The 18,841-nt window shown below is 43.4% G+C and overlaps 2 protein-coding genes across 3 annotated transcripts; one reads left to right on the forward strand and one right to left on the reverse strand.

Moving 5' to 3' along the window:
- Positions 1 to 1,360: 1,360 nt before the first annotated feature.
- LOC124010644 (myotilin-like) lies at positions 1,361 to 9,530 on the forward strand. Its single transcript, XM_046323315.1, has 9 exons — positions 1,361 to 2,016; positions 2,376 to 2,523; positions 4,525 to 4,620; positions 5,539 to 5,576; positions 6,255 to 6,387; positions 6,843 to 7,050; positions 7,148 to 7,313; positions 7,547 to 7,680; positions 8,790 to 9,530. The coding sequence occupies exons 1-9, from the start codon at positions 1,361 to 1,363 to the stop codon at positions 8,915 to 8,917; spliced, it is 1,707 nt and encodes a 568-aa protein (XP_046179271.1). The 3' UTR covers positions 8,918 to 9,530.
- A 53-nt stretch (positions 9,531 to 9,583) lies between these two features.
- Positions 9,584 to 17,817, reverse strand: LOC124010364 (histone deacetylase 3-like). Of its 2 annotated transcripts, none has more exons than XM_046322731.1 (15): positions 17,441 to 17,817; positions 16,859 to 16,941; positions 16,483 to 16,625; positions 15,783 to 15,883; positions 15,572 to 15,628; positions 15,402 to 15,457; positions 15,163 to 15,296; positions 14,388 to 14,468; positions 13,976 to 14,049; positions 13,819 to 13,883; positions 13,453 to 13,542; positions 13,251 to 13,309; positions 13,098 to 13,177; positions 12,808 to 12,965; positions 9,584 to 10,182 (listed from the first exon to the last, which is right to left on the reverse strand). In XM_046322731.1, exons 2-15 carry the CDS (start codon positions 16,879 to 16,881, stop codon positions 10,113 to 10,115), a joined length of 1,191 nt encoding a protein of 396 aa, XP_046178687.1. In that variant the 5' UTR covers positions 16,882 to 16,941; positions 17,441 to 17,817; the 3' UTR covers positions 9,584 to 10,112. The 2 variants fall into 2 exon arrangements, with proteins under 2 accessions (XP_046178687.1, XP_046178686.1); XM_046322730.1 differs by having other exon boundaries at positions 15,783 to 15,864; positions 17,441 to 17,812.
- Between the last annotated feature and the right edge of the window lie 1,024 nt (positions 17,818 to 18,841).

The following is an 18,841-nucleotide window of genomic DNA, read 5'->3' on the forward strand; positions in this document are numbered from 1 at the left end:
TTGTTTAACTTCGCAGTCCTTGTTTTTTGTTTGACATTTTAAAGTGAAAAATCTTGAGTTGGCATCATTCTGTTACTGTGGAATTGCCTAATAGCTACAGTATTCTCAAATGCCTGTTTGTTTGACTAGGCAGGGACCGGACCCCTTTATACCCCCTGGTTTATTCAAAAATGGTACTTTCTGTCAGTGATGTGGTTCGCTAAGGTATAAGTCCCAAAATAGACTATAATTTTCCTAAGATTCTGAGTGCAGACTATTTGAGACTACTGTGATTAGGTTTGTTTATGCCAACTTGTTAAAATAAATAATAATAATGCAAAAAACCAGTCCACTCTTCTCCATTGGGCTCTCTACCTGTTCTGCTTAATACGACAATATGTCTTTGAATAATGGCTTGCATCAATGGAATCAACAAACACTATTTACTTTTATTGATTTCCTTCAAAATGGAAAGATTGTCGGCCGCCACCCCTGCCCGGATTCAAATCAAATTGTATTGGTCACATGCACATGGTTAGCAGATGTTATTGCGAGTGTAGTGAAATACTCTTGAGTGGCCCGCCAGATTTCCACAAAAGGAAAACTGGCTGCATTCCAGGGAGAGGACCAAGGGCACTCCAATGGCATCTCTCGGACTCCTCTGGATCACAGGTCATACCGTTCCCAAAGTACCCTGGCCCGTTCCATAATGGAGAGAGACATCAGCTTGTGTGGTGTGCTGCTGCTCTCTCCATCTGTCAGAGATCGAGGGAATGTATACTGAATAGAAGGCTTGACACTAAAGAGCAGGGCTGTATTGAGTTGGAGCGATTAGAGTAAATCCTGTGCAGAGGAGACTACTCCTTATTCTAAACCACAGATAATCATCTTGGTTTGATCATTTCTTTCTGAATGACCTTTTAGCATTGAGTAGAAATAAGTTGTGTTGTTTCTAGACCCTGCGTGATTCTGTTGATGATCGTTGGCGACGAAGTGTAGCCTGCTCTGCTCTTACCCACAATGCTCGTCACATGGGCCCGGGTGTCGGAGTTAGCTGAGCTGCACCTGCCAGCTAATGTCAGCCTCCTGATTTAGCCACTCACACGTTATTAGAAACATACAGCAACATGTGTCCACTTCTCTTGAAGGTCATGTGGACACTGTTTGTGTTCAATTAATGTTTATTTTACATGTGTAAGGCAAGACAAAATGAATTGCACACAGATGAACTATTACTATGCAAAAAAGGGCAACTGAAAATTGACTTTCCACCTTTTTTTAAGAAGGCTGTGCATGGGTGGGTACTGGTGTAACAATTTTATTGTAGGGAGGAATGCTGCTTCTATGTAACAATTTTATTGTAGGAAGGAATGTTGCTTCTATGGTCACCACTTGTCCAGTTAACTTGAGTAATGCAGATGAAGTTACCAAAGTGTTTTCCCATTCAGGTGTCCAGATTCAGAGCTGCAGTGTGAGTGAAGAGGGTATCCACAGCTCAGAGAGTCAGAGGTCACATAAAGCCTGCAGAACCAAAAAAACAACCACCAAACTGTTCACTCCCAACAAGCCCAGCTTCCAGATCTCAAGAGACTTTGGAGGCAGTAGCATGAGCAGCAGTGTGGCTGACCTGCCCACCTTCTCCCCCAGCCTTTTTGCCCCCAGTGCCTTCAACTATGCTCGGCCACGCCAGTTCATCCAGTCTCAGCCAGCCTTTCAGGCCACCAGCTACAATGGCGCCCAGGCTCTGCCTCAGCCCAGCGGGAACAGCAGCAAGGCCTCTCTTTCCTCTTCCAATCTGAGCTTCCCCATTTCCACCCCTGCATCCTCACAGCTGACAGTGTTCCCTCGTGATCCTCCTCCCTCCTCCGCTGCCCAGTCCATGTCCCCCTCTTGCGCCCCCATGCGCTCCACTATCACCCTCACCCCCAGGGCCTACGCCAGTGTCCCAGCCCCACCTGAGCCCAAGTCCTCTCCAGCTGCCTTCCTCTGCTCTGTCCTGCCCTCTCAGTCCACCCCACATTACAAGCCTGCTCCCATGTCTATTCCTCAGCCTCTATCCCCAGCTCTCTCCCCAAACCCCCCCCAACCCTCTGCCCAAGCCCAGGTTTGATGCCTCCCTGCACATGGGACAGGGACTGTCTCTCCCTACACAGAGCCTGCCTATGAGTCAGTTTCCCCACTCTCCACCCCCGCCCCCGGTTTCCATGCCACAGCCCCCCCTTTCCTCCTCCCTCATGTGTGTATCTGCCTCCTAGCTACAGAGGGACCCCAAACATGTGAGTTTCTATATTTTTGAACAGTAAATAAAACGTCTAAATATTACTAGTATGTAATAGCATTACGTTTTTAGTGTTAATGGTTGTCTTCTGGCTATCCCGCTCTCGTTCCCTCCCCAGCCTTCCCAAGCCCACCCTGAAGAAGGCTCCTGTTCCTAGGTCAGGGTCCTGCAACACGGATGAGGATATCCAGGGCTCCAAGGATGCCCTGATCCAGGATCTGGAGAAGAAGCTGCGTACCAAAGAGGCCCGTAGGCAAAACAGCCAGGTATCCCTTTTAACAAACTGACCTGGTGTCAGTGGGGAGGGAAATTGTTTTTGTGTGGATATACAGTATCAGTCAAGTTTGGACATACTTACTCATTCATGGGTTTTTATTTATTTTTACTATTTTCTACATTTTAGAATAATAGTGAAGACATCAAAACTATGAAATAACACACATGAAATCAGGTAGTATATATTTTATATTTGAGATTCTTCAAAGTAGCCACCCTTTGCCTTGATGACAGCTTTGCACACTTGCCATTCTCTCAACCAGCTTCACAAGGTAGTCACCTGGAATGCATTTCAATTAACAGGCATGCCATGTTAAAAGTTAATTTGTGGAATTTCTTTGTTGTGTTTGAGCCGATCAGTTGAGTTGTGACAAGGTAGGGGTGGTATACAGAAGAAAGCCCTGTTTGGTAAAAGACCAAGTCCACATTATGGCAAGAACAGTTCAAATAAGCAGAGAGAAACTTTATTCCATCATTAATTTAAGACATGAAGCTCAGTTAAAATGGAACATTTCAAGGACTTTGAAGTTTCTTCAAGTGCAATCGCAAACACCATCAAGCGCTATGATGAAACTGGCTCTCATGAGGATCATCACAGGAAAGAAAGACCCAGAGTTACCTCTGCTGCAGAGAATAAGTACACTAGAGTTACCAGCCTTAGAAATTGCAGCCCAAAGAAATGTTTCAGAGTTAAAGTAGCAGACACATCTCAACATCAACTGTTCAGAGTAGGTGAACATATGATCTCCGCTTGTGTGGTTCCCACCGTGATGCATGTTGGGGTGTCTTTAGTGGTGACACTGTTGGTGAGTTATTTAGAATTCAAGGCACACTTGACCAGCATGGATACCACAGCATTCTGCAGCGATATGCCATCCCATCTGGTTTGGGCTTAGTGGGACTATAATTTGTTTTTCAACAGGACAATGAACCAAAACACCTCCAGGCCTTGTAAGGACTATTTGACCAAGAAAGAGAGTGATGGAGTGCTGTATCAGATGACCTGGTCTCCACAACCCAATTGAGATGATTTGGGATGAGTTGGACCTCTGTGAAGGAAAAGCAGCCAACAAGTCTCAGTATATGTGGGAACTCCTTCAAGATGGTTGGAAAAGCATTCCTCGTGAATGCTGGTTGAGAGAATACCAAGAGTGTGCAAAGCTGTCAAGGCAAAGGGTGGTTTCTTTTGAAGAATATAAAATGTATTAGGATTTCTTTAACTTTTTTTGGGGGGGTTACTACATGATTCCATATGTGTTATTTCACAGTTTTGATGTCTTCACTATTATTCTACAATGTAAAAAATAAAGAAACCCTGGAATGAGTAGGTGTCAACTTTGGACTTGTATGTATGTGGATAGGGAAATGTAAAATATGTGAGTTAAGACAGATGCTACAATCTAAATGTTAGTTTATTCCCAAACCACATTAAATAAGTGTTTACTCCACTACCGTATGAATGCTGTACATGAAAATGTGTGGTTCCTATTTGATTTGAACCCATATCAGCGTACATCAGACCATTTAATACCACAATGTGGCCCTGGCAATTATGCAAGAGAAAAATATGGATTTAGTCATTTATCATTCCCTTGTAGCCTTCCTGTATTAATGTCATTCATGTCAAGGACACAATATCCTTGATGCCAGTTTCATTCTTCATTAGAAACCAACTGCCAATGAATGGAGGCTTCAGTGGAATCCCAGGGGCTTAGTGGACCAGTATAATATGATCAACACAAGGTAGCTGTTGTGTTGAAATAGACCCAATAACATTGGAGGCTGCTCTATGGACAGATTTACTGGCACAGCTGGTCCCAATTCACTCCCTACCCCTTCCATTTTTTGTAGATCTGAAGCATCTTAATAGGTAGAAAGATTTCAGTGGTGGAGTTTTCACCATATTGCTTCCAATTAACAAATTGGGACCTACTGGCATTTTGCAGTATACTGACTGAACAGTGGCTGGTTTCCTGTCTGTCTCTTGACAGAAGCTGTCCTATGAGGAGCGCATGGCTCGAAGGTTGCTGGGTCCAGATAACGCTGCCTCTGTCTTTGAGAATTCCTCTGACTCACAACCCGACCAGGTATAATCTACGCTTATCACTTCTACATCATCCAGTACAGCCCATTTGGTTTGTAGGAAGGTTATTTAGGGAGGTACCTGCACTTAGACATTTACATTTGATATTTGCGTCATTTAGCAGACGCTGTTATCAGAGAGACTTCGTGCATTCATCTTAAGATGGCTAGGTGGGACAACCATTATCACAGGCATAAAAGTACACTTTTCCTCAATACACTAGTTCACTTAGCTCAAGCCATTGTATATTTAAAAGATGCATATTTTGCCATGCTACTGTATGTTTCCAGATGTTCTGATAATAGTTTGTCAGGCTGGGAGCCGTCGTTACTAATAGTATGTGGGTTTTAGGTTAGACTGGATGTTCCCTGTACCTTGTGTGTGACTAGTCCCCTGTCACTGTCCATCACCCTGAGTCCTCCTCACACAATGGGCCTGGCCTCTGGCTCTGTTGTCCTCTTCCGTCACAGGAGATAAGTCTACAGCCAATCCACAGCGCTCTTCAAAGAATGCAGCTAGAAATAGCAGGGGTGAAGATTGTGTGCCAAAGCAGCATTTTCCCAGGGATTTGTAGTGTAGGATGCTGGGAAGAGACCACCACACACACACACGCAGTAAAATACACGTGCCCACACCACAGGTATAGCCCTCTACATCCAACCATCCCCATTGTCCTAGGCAGAGTGGCAAGTACTTAGAAAGATTAGCAAGTCTCTGGTTATTTAAAAAGGTTTTTCAAAGTAATGCATTTCAGGAGAAGGTGCAGCCTTGAACCTAGACAACCTTTGTGGGTCAACTTTAGTGTTGGCTAGTTTAGAGGCAGAGATTCATTGCAGCCTATAAACAGTATAGGAATGGTTTTACACACAGATGGGTCCATTGCATACTTTTAATTCCCAAATCTCTGTGTCTTCTCTTGCAGCCAGAATCACCAGAGGGACGTAACACCGGAGGAATATGGTACCTTTTACCAACAGACTGCAAAAGCTTGTGCATAAATTGATAGTACATTACATACTGGTATACAAATTTGCTGCTATGGAATGTGTACTGCATTACATAATGAAGCAGTAGGTGATGAGAGGAGACCTGAGAGAGGGGCGCAGTGCTCCACGTGAAAGTGAAGATGTGTGAATGAGGCTTGAGGTCTGGGATTGGGAGGCAGGTTGTCTGATCCGGGCTGGGTTTCCTGGCACTGCCGTGTGTTTGTGCCGTTTCCACCGTCTACCACGGGCTCCGGTTCCCCCCTGGCCATGCCGTAATCAGGACAATTATAGACCATGTACTGAGCGTGCTGACATGTCTGTGTGGCTTCCTCACTGGGATTGCCTTGTCTTCCAATGATGATAAACTGTATGTAAAGGGTACATGCTGTGCTGCTTGAAGTGAGTTGGTTAAGGATCCATGGCTGGACTTGTTGTTAATTTGCTTGTCAATGTTATGGGGTTTTCTGTACGGTTCAGCATGAATGGTGATGCAGCACAATTCATTAGTTCAATTAGCTCTCTGAAGCTGAAAAGATGAGTGAGCTCTGTTTGCATGAGAACTCATTCAGCCATCAGAACAGTTATGAATGAAAGCACCTTTGTTCCTATCCTCTCTCCTTTTGCTCTCTCGCTTTTTCTTATTTTTTTCAAGGGGCAAACACCACTCTGGTACTGATGTCAACGAGGGCTCAGCCATCCAGGAGAAGTGCTATGCCCCACGCTTCATCCAGGTCCCCCCGGACCTCACGGTGGAGGAGGGCAGGTTCTGTAGGATCCACTTCAAGGTACAGAACTGGATACGCTCTAATCAGTTTAGTAATGCATGTTGATAACTGGACTCATTCAACATTTATAGCTGGGATCCATTTCCTATGTAAGGAACTTATTTCTGAGGGATCTTCTATAAAGACCTTGTTGAACTATGACACTGACTCATGCAACACTTTTATTCAAGTATAATGAAAGCCTCTAGTGACCAAACATGAAACCCAATAGCCCCTGTGACTAGAATAACCAGGTTGTAAAAGCTGCGCTATACTCCCTATCACCCCCCACTCTGGTCCCTTGCACTACGCCCCCTCATGACCCCCTAGTAGTCCACACTACAGTCCACACTCTCCCAGGGTCCTATTCATTAGCACACATCGTAGCAATTTATTTTCTAATATGGCATTTCAGGTTGTCTCTCCCTGTTAGTCAGTTTTTTCCCTAATGAATACACCTCTGGCTGTGCCTTCAGGTGGGGGGTCTGCCCACACCAGACGTGACCTGGTACCTGGATGGTAAAGCCATCCGTCCAGACGACTACCACAAGATGCTGGTGTGTGAGAAGGGCGTGCACTCCTTCATCATTGAGATCGTGACGGTGCATCACGCCGGAGTCTACGAGTGTATTGCCAGGAACCGTGCCGGGGAGAACCGCTTCTCCATGAAACTGGAGGTTATCGGTAAGGGCTGTTTTGACTACTGTCAAATAATTTCCCATCGCTTAGCATTGATGACACTGCTCCACCTTCACCCCAACCCCTCTCACCTCCTCTCCAGCCCAGGAGGTGCTTCGTCCCCCTACCTTCATCCAAAAGATGCTGAACTCTCGTGCCTTGGAGGGGGACACAGTGAGGTTAGAGTCTAAGGTGACTGCCTCCCCTCCACCAAAGCTCTTCTGGAAGAAAGACAAAGACATGCTATGCATTGACCCCACCAGAATGAGGTGGGTGGAACTTCAATTCCATCACTTTCAGGGTGTTTGTATACCTTTTTAGAAGGAGAAATACTCACAGTAGATATTGTAATTTCTTTCCCTTAGCTGAGTAGAATATATCTGAAGTGAACATGTGCTAATTAGCTGATATAGCTTTGCTAGGTAACGTGAACCTCTTAGCTGAAAGTGAGGTTCTATTGATTCCATAAGAGGTTAACCCAGGCCTGATGTTTGTCCCCCAGCCTGTACCAGGACAGCACAGGAAGTCAATGCCTGCTCATTGAGAGGCTGGTCAAATCTGATGCAGGCTGGTACACCCTGTCTGCCATCAATGAGGCCGGCATGTCCACCTGCAATGCCAGACTGGATGTAGGAAGTAAGTGGACCTTGTGCATTTGTGCGTGGTTTGAAGTTAAGCACAGACTAGTGTTCAGTTCGGAGATAAATTGGCTGTTCCTTGTCCATGGTAGCTGTTTATAATTCACCTCATAAACACCACAAAGGCTTTGGCCATCAACCCCCTGTGGCCCTACACAGCTGTCCTCATGCTGACATCTGCACTAGTGGGACAAGTGGGGATTACAGCCGAGACAGACAGCGTTGTAACCTTGCACTCAGAATGTCTGCTTTGGCAGGGCAGTGAAATGGTACAATAGTACCATGAACTACCAGTGTTGTAGAATAACGTATGTACTGTAGCAGCAGGGGGAAATGTTTTGTTATTCAATATTCGTAGCACTTTCTCCTGTTAGAATGAAGCAGAGGGGCCTCTTTCTAGCTTGTGTTTCTCCAGTGTAAATGGAGGGTAATTCCCTGGAATGTATCCCTTGTCCTGCAAATGGTTGCCATGGCAGCGCAGGTTGTAAAGGCTGAATTAGACACCCATAGTAGATATATTAGTACTAGGGAAATGCGGGCCTGGCTGGCTATTGTATTTCCCCTTGATCACATAACATGCCATCTGTTACGCGGACCGAGAGCGGCCATGAGGTGAACCTCCATTCAGCCTAGCTCGCTGAAGTCGTCACGTCTGTAATAGATCAGGTGAGAGTGCATATTTTGCTCTGTCCACTCGGGCTTACTAAATGGAAAAACTGACTACTTTGCTCATATAATTGTCTCAGCTCTGTAATAATCAGGCTTCAACTGTGCAGTAACATTTGACCGTGCACTCTGCTGACCAGAAGGAAAGCTTGTCTTTCGACCCCCAAGGGTTGAACCTGGAGCTGGGGCTTAATACATCTCTTATAAGCTGTTATTTTAGAAAACTCTCTTAAGATAGCAACACATTCCTCCTGTGGATTAGGAGATCCAACCATTTCTCAGATTGTTTCAAATAATAGGTTGGTAACATTTATGACAATGACCGGCTTTATTTAAATGTTTTATTACCTGGCTCAAACACACCTCCTCTTATTGCATTAGAGGTTCAAGGGTTTTATTCTGAATATATCCTGACCTTTTCATTTAATTCTGTCTCTGCAGCTCGCACCAACAAGCCTGCCCCCCCTACAGGCAAGCATTTTAAAGTCCCCCTACTCCGCCATCTCCCCATCCTGTTTCCGGACCCCCCCCAGCACACTGCTCCCCTGTACGAGAGTGAGGAGCTTTAGACGACACTAAACCAGCAGTATAATAACCTGTTGTACCCCTCTGCTCCACTTTATACTGGTCTGTCAGTCTGTCCACTGAGACGGTCATGTTGTCTGTTCCTTGGGGAGGAAATTAATCAAAGTTTTGAGGAAGCAGATATACCCACAGTGCCTCAGTCTAAACAGGACACCTCACCAGTCCCCGCATTTGTCAAATGCACTTTAGTTTGAGCCCTTCTGTTGTTTTTTTAGGGTGGGCTGGTCAATGTTTCTCAACATCATCCTCAAGTATGGTGAATCTTACCTGGCCTGAGCACAGACCTTTGTCAAATGCTGTCTCTGTGGTTTGCTGTTCTAGTTAGAGAATGAATCATGTATTGTATTCAGATAACTCTTTTGAAGTTCCTTTACAAAAAGCAGCATTTATGACTGCAGCTTCAAGTGCCTCTCTCTGGTTTTAAAAAGGTAACATTATTTTAATGTATAAAGTATTTATTGGACAATTCTGAAATGTAAATGGTTGCCTTCACACCCAAATGTACGACCTGTCTGATTCTGACCATAGAAAAACGTTTTGAAGTCTTATGTATGTGAATGAATGCGTAATAAAGTTTTACAACACAGGTGGTCTGATTTCACTTTCTAAATATCAAATAGAGTATTTATAGATTGGAAGCATTGTAGCCATGCAGTTTTACTATTTATTTTATGAAAAAAAAGATAAACATTTTAACTTATTCAGATGACCGACCTCTGATCCCAGTGTGTGAAGTGAAAACGGGTAAATAAGTCAACGCCCTTTGGACCAAGGGAAAGTCTTTTCCTCTTTATCCTGTGCTGATTAATAAGGCCCAGATGTTTACACAATCATGCCCTCTGTTAATCTGGCTGTATTGGGCCCCTCTAGGCTGTCTTCAGGTGAATCAGAATGTGCCTTGACTCACATGTACACAGACTGGGTACGGGTACCCTGTGTATATAGCTGTTATCATTACTCACTGTAAGTAAGCATTTCACTGTTAGTCTACACCTGTTTACGAAAAGTGAGGAATAACATTAAGTGCTTGACAATGTCCTCTACATACTCCATGATAGTAAAAAAAAAAAAGGAATAAATGGTCTCTCGCTCTGAGTAAAGTTTGGTCAACTGACTGCAGCCTTGATGGTTTCCCAATATCATGAGTGACCAGAGGGGAAAAGTCTGACATCTGAGCGTTCAAATCTCCACATCGCTCTCCTTGTCGTTGTCATGGTCACCATCGTAGAACTCAGTGGCTGCTTCTGGCCTGTAAAGACAAGCTATTTAGTTCCAGACTATCACACACCATACCAATGTCAGTTGTTCACACATACGATATACACGTAGGCTGGGATTCAATCCCATCGTGTTGCCGGCAATGTGCGTGCAGACACCACATCCACGGTAAATGCTGCATTTGTTGGCTCAATCAGAAATCAACTTTAAAAATGGCGCATTGTCCAAATCTGCAATCGGATTGAATCCCGTCCTTAAACTGGTCCTATTGATTCCATTAACATGTATAATAGAACATATGTTCCTGTGTGTGTCAGAGCTGGGACGATAAAACAAATGACATTGACTTCCCCTTACCGAGGCATGTTACTACACAACGCTCCTGTAGATTGTTCTAAAACAAATGACATTGACTTCTACTTACCGAGGCATGTTGCTACACAACACTCCTGTAGATTGTTCTAAAACAAATACTTGGTCAACCGTAATGGGCTTTGCATTATGTTGATTCCTGTTATGAAAGTATCTGCCTGTCCCTGTTTCGCTGCTGTGTGAGCGATCCACTCCCTTCCCCCACTGTGACACCAAGGAGGGAGAGATGCGTCCTGAGAAGCATATGTAGGGTGTGTAGGCCATCATTGTAAATTAGAATTTGTTCAACTGACTTGCCGAGTTAAATAAAAATTAAGAAAATAACTGTTGCTCAAACTGCTATTGTGGGAAACATTTAAGCAACTACTGTTCTAGCTACAGAGGAATTCTGTATCATTTTTTCTCACCTCTTGATATCGAGTTCATGACACCACTTTAGAACCGCAGTAGACTAGTGTAATGGGCTGTGGTTTTGACGTGCCCGCAGAAAGTAATTTGCAGTGAATAGGCTTACAAATCAGCTGGGCAAGACAATTTGGACGCTCTTCCTAAAATTATCCGACGCCATTGTTGCAACTCCTATTACTAGTCTGTTCAACCTCTCGTATCGTCGGAGATTCCTAAAGATTGGAAAGCTGCCGCGGTCATTCCCCTCTTCAAAAGGGGGTGACACTAGACCCAAACTGTTACAGACCTATATCCATCCTGCCCTGCCTTTCTAATGTCTTCAAAAGCCAAGTGAACAAACAGATCACTGACCATTTTGAATCCCACTGTGCAATCTGATTTCCGAGCTGGTCATGGGTGCACCTCAGCCATACTCAAGGTACTAAACGATATCATAACCGCCATCGATAAAAGACAGTACTGTGCAGCCGTCTTCATCGACCTGGCCAAGGCTTTCGACTCTGTCAATCACCGTATTCTTATCGGCAGACTCAATAGCCTTGGTTTCTCAAATTACTTCCTCACCTTGTTCACTAACTACTTCTCAGATAGAGTTCAGTGTGTCAAATCGGAGGGCCTGTTGTCCGGACCTCTGGCAGTCTCTGGGGGTACCACAGGGTTCAATTTTCGGGCATATCTTATCTGTATATCTCAACGATGTCGCTCTTGCTGCGGGTGATTCCTTGATTCACCTCTAGGCAGACAACATCATGTGGCCTCCAACTGCTCTTAAATGCTAATAAAACTAAGTGCATGCTCTTCAACCGATCGCTGTCCACACCCCCCGTCCAACTAGCATCACTACTCTGGACGGTTCTGACTTAGAAAATGTGGACAACTCCAAATACCTAGGTGTCTGGTTAGACTGTAAACTCTCCTTCCAGAATCGTATTAAGCATTTCCAATCCAAAAATTAAATCTAGAATCGGCTTCGTATTTGTCAAACAAAGCCACTACTCATGCTGCCCAACATACCCTCATAAAACTGACTATCATACCGATCCTCGACTTTGGCGATGTCATTTACAAAATAGCCTCCAACACTCTACTCAGCAAACTGGATACAGTCTATCACAGTGCCATCTATTTTGTCACCAAAGCCCCACTGCAACCTGTATGCTCTCGTCGACTGACCCTCGCTACAGGTGAAGTCGGAAGTTGACATATACCTTAGCCAAATACATTTAAACTCTATTTTTCACAATTCCTGATATTTAATCCTAGTAAAAATTCCCTGTCTTAGGTCAGTTAGGATCACCACTTTGTTTTAAGAATGTGAAATGTCAGAATAATAGTCGAGAGAATGATTTATTTCAGCTTTGATTTTTCATCGCATTCCCGCTAGTATTTAGAGTTAGCAATCTAGTGTTTTGAGTTCCCACTTCCACAGGTGGTGAATAATATTGTCAATATGCACAAAGATTTAGCAAATTCTCTGAAGTGTCAAATTAAATCTAAATCATATTTTGACAGGTTGCACATCAATCATGCATTTCCTGTATTGTTTAGATTTTTTATTTTTTTATAAAACAATAAAACTTACTTCCTGAATCATAGGCTACCATCTCGGTTCTTACTTGGCACTGGAATTTATTTTTTGGACTAGACCCCTGCCGCTAATGCCAAGTAACTTTCTATTTAAAAAAAAATGTTATTTATTGCATAAAAGTTAGATCTATCACAATTTGACTTTGTTCATAACGCCTAGATCAAGCACCCCCCTAAAAATAATTTATTGCATATTCTTTTGTTAGCGCAAAAAATGTACATTTATTGCGATATGAATTCCCCCCCATATCGCCCAACTCTAGCGTCACATAAGGCAGAGTGTGTTGACCTGGAATAGTTGTCCTCTGAACCCCTCTCATCTGGGTCTCCCTCGTCAGTGCGCTCGTAGCTCAGGATGTCCGAGGGCACATCGTGGATCTGGACACTGGGGGAATGGTTCAACATCTTCAAGTTCTCAAAGACCGTCGAACGGATCTGCTCCAGGTACTAAACAAGCACAAGATGGAGATAAATCACTTACACCATGGAGAGAATTCTGTTTGAATTGTTAAAACAGTATGTAGACTGTGGTTCAGAAAGAGAGAGGGAGGACCGCATGCTGCATGTCCTCAAACTGACCTGTCGGGAGTTCTGGTTCTCTATCCTGGTGCTGACATCTGGGTGGAGTGTGAAGTCTGGGGCAAAATACTCAAAGTACTCTGGAGGGGTGAGGAGAGAAAATGAGCAAATGGAAAAAAACAGTGGCAGAAGAACTTAGGCTTGCTCGCTTACCACTATAGGGCAGCTCATCACTAATTGGCTCATCAACCAGGAGGGAGGTCTCATAGGTCCTGGAATAGAAGAGCAACAGAGTTCATTCTTAAGTGGTTCCATATACACTGTGAGAATGTTCTCTTGGTCTCCATCAAAAATGACTGCCACCTAATCTCCCCACTATAGTCCAGTTACAGCACTGAGAGAAATGAGCCCTCACCAGCATCTGGCCACGTTGCGTACTGTGTACCCTCCTCCTCCCAGTACCAGCAGGGGAATCCTGAAGCTCTTCACAAACTCCACACACTCCCTATAGAAAGCATATACCCTGAGTGAGACAGTTTACCATAACCTGACTCCTGTGTTAACCAAATCCTGTACCAATTTCTCTATAATCCCTTAAATTTGCTCTCCTACCAACAGGTGGCAGTACATCCTCATAGAGTACATTGAATTCCATCCTCCAAACATGTATCCTTATCTCTATTAAGACACTTACCCATAAAGCTGTATTCAAAGGCCATTTAATACTGATGTAAGTGTTGGTGAGGGTTATAATGTATTATTTATTGAGCAAGACACCTACCCATGGCCTCGTATACTGAGGTTGAAGCACCCTAATCTGTCACAGCCCAGAGAGTCAGCCCCACACTGTCAATAACAAAAGGTGCATGTGAGTCCCATACTCAATACCACAATTCATGCAAAATACCACTTATGATCTCTGGCTGCCAAATTATCACCTGAAGAACGATACAGGTTGGCTGGTAGAAGTCCACCACTTGCTTGATGACTGGCTGAAAGAGTTGCCTGTAGCCTAAAACAAAGTGATATGTTAAGATATTGGACACATGGAAGAGAATTCCTCCTTTCAATCATTTTAGATATTGACAAAGTGATATAATTGAACCCCTATCAAACATAAGGAAACGTCTTGTTGGATATTATCCTGCATACTATCAGACCTTCTGAACTATAACAGCCATCAGATAGATGTAAATAGTTTAGAGTGCAGGTAAACTAACAGTCAGGCAGCATAACATCTGATAATAGCACTCCCCAGAGACATCTCAATGGCCTCAGTCTAATAGCATTATCAGAGTGGAGCACCAGAGAGCCAGCCTGAGTGGGAGATCCAGGAAGGACACTACTCACTCTGGTCATCGATCCCATCCCGGAGAGGCACGTTCAGGCAATAGTACCGGCCACTCTCAGCCCCTACCTCATACATGTCACCTATGGGACAAAACAGACAAGATTCGTTTAACAAATAATAAGCTCATTAAGACAACCTCTATTGGCCCATAGAGATATTCAATCATTTAGTCATTAAGACAAACTCAAATCAAATTTTATTGGTCACATACACATGGTTAGCAGATGTTAATGTGTCTCGTTCAGACAGCGCAGTAATATCTAACAAGTAATCTAACAATTTCCCAACAACTACCTAATACACACAAATCTAAAGGGGTGAATGAGAATATGTACATGTAAGTATATGGATGAGCGATGGCGGAGCGGCATAGGCAAGGTGCAATAGATGGTATAAAATACAGTATACATATGTGATATGAATGATGTAAGATATAAATATTATTAAAGTGGCATTATTTAAAGCGGCATTGTTTAAAGTGACTAATGATCCATTTATTAAAGTGTCCAGTCATTGGGTCTCAATGTAGGCAGCAGTCTCTCTGAGTTAGTAATGGCTGTTTATCAGTCTGGTGGCCTTGAGATACAGTGGGGCAAAAAAGTCACCTATGATGAAAATTACAGGCCTCTCCCATCTTTTTAAGAGGGAGAACTTGCACAATTGGTGGCTGACTAAATACTTTTTTGCCCCACTGTAGAAGCTGTTTTCCAATCTCTCTGTCTCAACTTTATCTGTATTTCTGGTTTTAACAGATACTCATATGGCTTGTCTTACCTGTCCCTGGAAAGAAGTAGTTCCCGTACTTGTGGAAGGATACAGTCATGACCCGATCAGTCAGGTAGAAGGCTTCCTGCACCCCATCACCATGGTGAATGTCAATGTCTATGTACAACACACGCGGGTGGTACCTAAAGGGACATTTACATTATTAGTTGTTAGAGATCCTTAGCGGGACGTGAACCCCGAAATGGACAAAAACATAATAAAAGACTGTAGGGGTGCTTTGCTCTTACTTCAGAAGCTCCAGTATACTGATGACAATGTCATTCACATAGCAAAATCCAGAGGCCTGAAAACCAAAACAAATGAAATCATGATATCAAAGAGCTGTACATAAGCAGGTGACCAGAGGCCGTAGAAATAAATTGTCTTGACAAAGAAACAAATGTTGCATAATTCTTACCTCAAATTTCTTAGCATGATGAAGACCCCCGGCCCAGTTGATGGCGATGTCACATATCTGCAAAGCAACGGTCCCGATCATTGATCAAATATAAATCTGGTCAACAATTTACCTGGCTGTATAAATTGCTGAATGGGTCTTAATAAATATGTCCGATCCGTAAATAGAATACATTTAACAGAAAATAAGCTGACTGCTGGGGGGGGCATACCTTGTGGTTTAGCTGTGTCGCTCCCTGTAGAGATGCTCCTGTATACCTGGAGCAGAACTCAAACAGGCCTGGGAATACAGGGCTGACAGAGGACACGTTACCTTTATACAGGCCACATAGATAGATCAACAGCTGCACATTAAACTGATCATAATATTACATGAGTCAAAAGAACATCCTGCAGGGCCTCCTGGGTGGCGCAGTAGTCTAGGACACTGCATCGCAGTGCTAGATGTGCCGCCAGAGACTCTGGGTTCGAGCCGGGAGGTCTATGGGTCGACGCACAATTGACCTAGTGTCAAACCCTCCCTTTGGTCGGTAGGGATATCCTTGTCTCATCGTGCACTAGCGACTCCTGTGGCGGGCCAGGTGCAGTGCACACTAACCAGGTCGCCAGGTGCATGGTGTTTCCTCCGACACATTGGTGCGGATGGCTTCCGCGTTTGGATGCGCGCTGTGTTAAGAAGCAGTGCGGCTTGGTTGGGTTTTGGAGGACGCATGTCTTTCAGCCTTCGTCTCTCCCGAGCCCGTACGGGAGTTGTAGCGATGAGACAATTGGATACCATGAAAAGGGGGTAAAACATTTTTCAAAAGAACATTCTGCACTTTGACAAATATATATTAAGCACAAAATATCTTATGAATCCAAATATACGCCAGGCAGTAATGTAATACATTATAGAAGATAAGACATTCTCACCAGTCGTCCCCAACATTAAAGGTGTTGAGACTCTTTGTGAAACCCTGCATATTGTTGGGGCTGACCTTCTGCAGAAAGTCAATGTAATCTTCTGAGTGGAATCGGCACATGTCATGTTGTGAGGCTTTGTATGGTTTAAAAACCTGGGGAACAAGGACCAGTCAAATTAACATGGTGTCAAGAAGGACATGAACTTGTCTGGTTTAATCGGGGTGTATTCATTTCGCTGATTCTGTTGCAAAACGTTTCTTAAATGAAGCAAACAGACTTAAACAGGGAGGGACCAATAGAAACCCTTGTTTTAGTTGCAAAACTGTTTGGGACTAATGATTACATCTCCAGCCTTCTCAGCATGTTGATCATCAGCAGGACTTACCTGCATCTTTTTGTAGAGGCCATAGTGCAAAACAAGGCTGTGCGTCAGCGAGAGACGATGGGGTTTCATAGGGTGACCAGCACCTTGATAAGGAAAGGAAAACATGTGTCAGTGTGTTGTCATCTCATAAGCAGTTATCAATGTCCGGATTTCTCTGCGGTTCTTCTGCGTGATGCTATCATTCATAACATGCCAGCTAAATAGCTGTAGAATAAAGAAACTCTTGCAAACACACGACTAATAGCTAGTAACGTTAGCGAGATCAATTCGCCTGATTGCTAGCAGAAATAAGAATCTAATACCAACGTTAGCTATCTAGCTAATCACAAACTGAAAAGGAAACAGTAGGTAGCCTAGCGGTTAAGAGCGTTGGGCCAGTTACCGAAGGGTCGTTGGTTCGAATCCCAGAGTTGACTAGCTGAAAAATCTGTTAATATGCCATTGAGCACTTAACTCTAATTACTTCTGTAAATCGCTCTGGATACGAGTGTCTACTAAATAACAACAATTTAAATAGTTAGCTGGCCGGCTTCATAACATGCTAATCTGCTTCGTGCCTTTTGTAACCAAAATGAATCTTACCATAATGAAAGTTCCCCACATCCGGATCATAAAAATATGCTGTTCTGTTGGACATTGCAAAAGAGACTTCTTGGTTTTTCTACCGTTCGCTGGGTATTTGTTCGCTACTGTAAATGTATCTTTCCTTCATTTAGAAAGTGGTCGCCATTGTAAACAGCGAGTAAAACGTACGTCATTGTCCAGCGACAAGCGAAGTGGGCGGGCAAAGACAGTACCAAAGATTATGGATGGTGTACCCGATTTACCACCTATCAACCCATTAAAAAGGTGGAAACATTTTACCAATCACACAATTCATATGATGAATGTGGTAGCCCACACGCCACGTGTGTGGTACGCGTTACCTTTGAATAGTGATTCAGAACCACACATTGTACTGTGTGATACGCGACATTTTCAATGGTGATTTTAACTAAGACTGAGTGCGCATGTTCGTCATAGAAGCCAACCCCAAAACCTTTCCCGGGAGTTTGAATGGTGTGATTGGTAAAATGTTTCCACCTTTTTAATGGGGTGATTGGTGGCTAATCGGGTGAATATCCGCCCTAACAATGGGAGTCGTTGACCACAAAGCGGTATGGCAGGCTGTCCTAGCGCCCACCTATGCATTCTTTGGATTGGTGGAATTGTATTTTTGTAACAAAGAATATAACCTTTATTTAGCCAGTTAGGCTAGTTGAGAACAAGGTCTCATTTACAACTGCGACCTGGCCAAGATAAACCATAGCAGTATGAACAGACAACAACACAGAGTTACACATGGAGTAAACAATAAACAAGTCAATAACACAGTTTTAAAAAAAATTTAAGAGTCTATATACATTGTGTGCATGAGGCATGAGGAGGTAGGCGAATAATTAAAATTTTGCAGATTAACACTGGAATGATAAATGATCAGATGGTCATGTTCAGGTAGAGATACTGGTGTGCAAAAGAGCAGAAAAATAAATAAATAAAAACAGTATGGGGATGAGGTAGGTGAAAATGGATGGGCTATTTACCAATAGACTATGTACAGCTGCAGCGATCGGTTAGCTGCTCAGATAGCAGATGTTTAAAGTTGGTGAGGGAGATAGAAGTCTCCAACTTCAGCGATTTTTGCAATTCGTTCTGGGGAATGTCCTGGGGAATGTTCTTGTTACTTACCACCTCATGCTAATCGCATTAGCCTACGTTAGCTCAACCTCAAGGGGGGAACCCACCAATCCTGTAGAGGTTAACTGACTTGCCTAGTTAAATAAAGGTGATTTTTTTAAATGTATTTTTATTAAATAGACATATGGCGGAAAGCTTTAATTCTTGTTAATCTAACTGCACTATCCAATTTACAGTAACTATTACAGTGAAAGACTACCATGCTATTGTTTGAGGAGAGTGAATTTAAACATGTATTAATAAACC

This window comes from Oncorhynchus gorbuscha, linkage group LG23 (assembly GCF_021184085.1).
Source record: "Oncorhynchus gorbuscha isolate QuinsamMale2020 ecotype Even-year linkage group LG23, OgorEven_v1.0, whole genome shotgun sequence".
NCBI lineage: Eukaryota > Metazoa > Chordata > Actinopteri > Salmoniformes > Salmonidae > Oncorhynchus > Oncorhynchus gorbuscha.

Bases quoted from the DNA above. Each gene is read 5' to 3' on its own strand.
- LOC124010644 (XM_046323315.1), top strand. From the start codon at position 1,361: ATGGTCACCACTTGTCCAGTTAACTTGAGTAATGCAGATGAAGTTACC. The intron at 7,314-7,546 runs GTGGGTGGAACT...TTTGTCCCCCAG, and splicing joins ATTGACCCCACCAGAATGAG to CCTGTACCAGGACAGCACAG. The intron at 7,681-8,789 runs GTAAGTGGACCT...CTGTCTCTGCAG, and splicing joins TGCCAGACTGGATGTAGGAA to CTCGCACCAACAAGCCTGCC.
- LOC124010364 (XM_046322730.1), bottom strand. From the start codon at position 17,495: ATGTCCAACAGAACAGCATATTTTTATGATCCGGATGTGGGGAACTTT. The intron at 15,865-16,482 runs GTGAGAATGTCT...GTCCTCTGTCAG, and splicing joins TTTAATGTTGGGGACGACTG to CCCTGTATTCCCAGGCCTGT. The intron at 13,884-13,975 runs GTGATAATTTGG...TGTTATTGACAG, and splicing joins CAACCTGTATCGTTCTTCAG to TGTGGGGCTGACTCTCTGGG.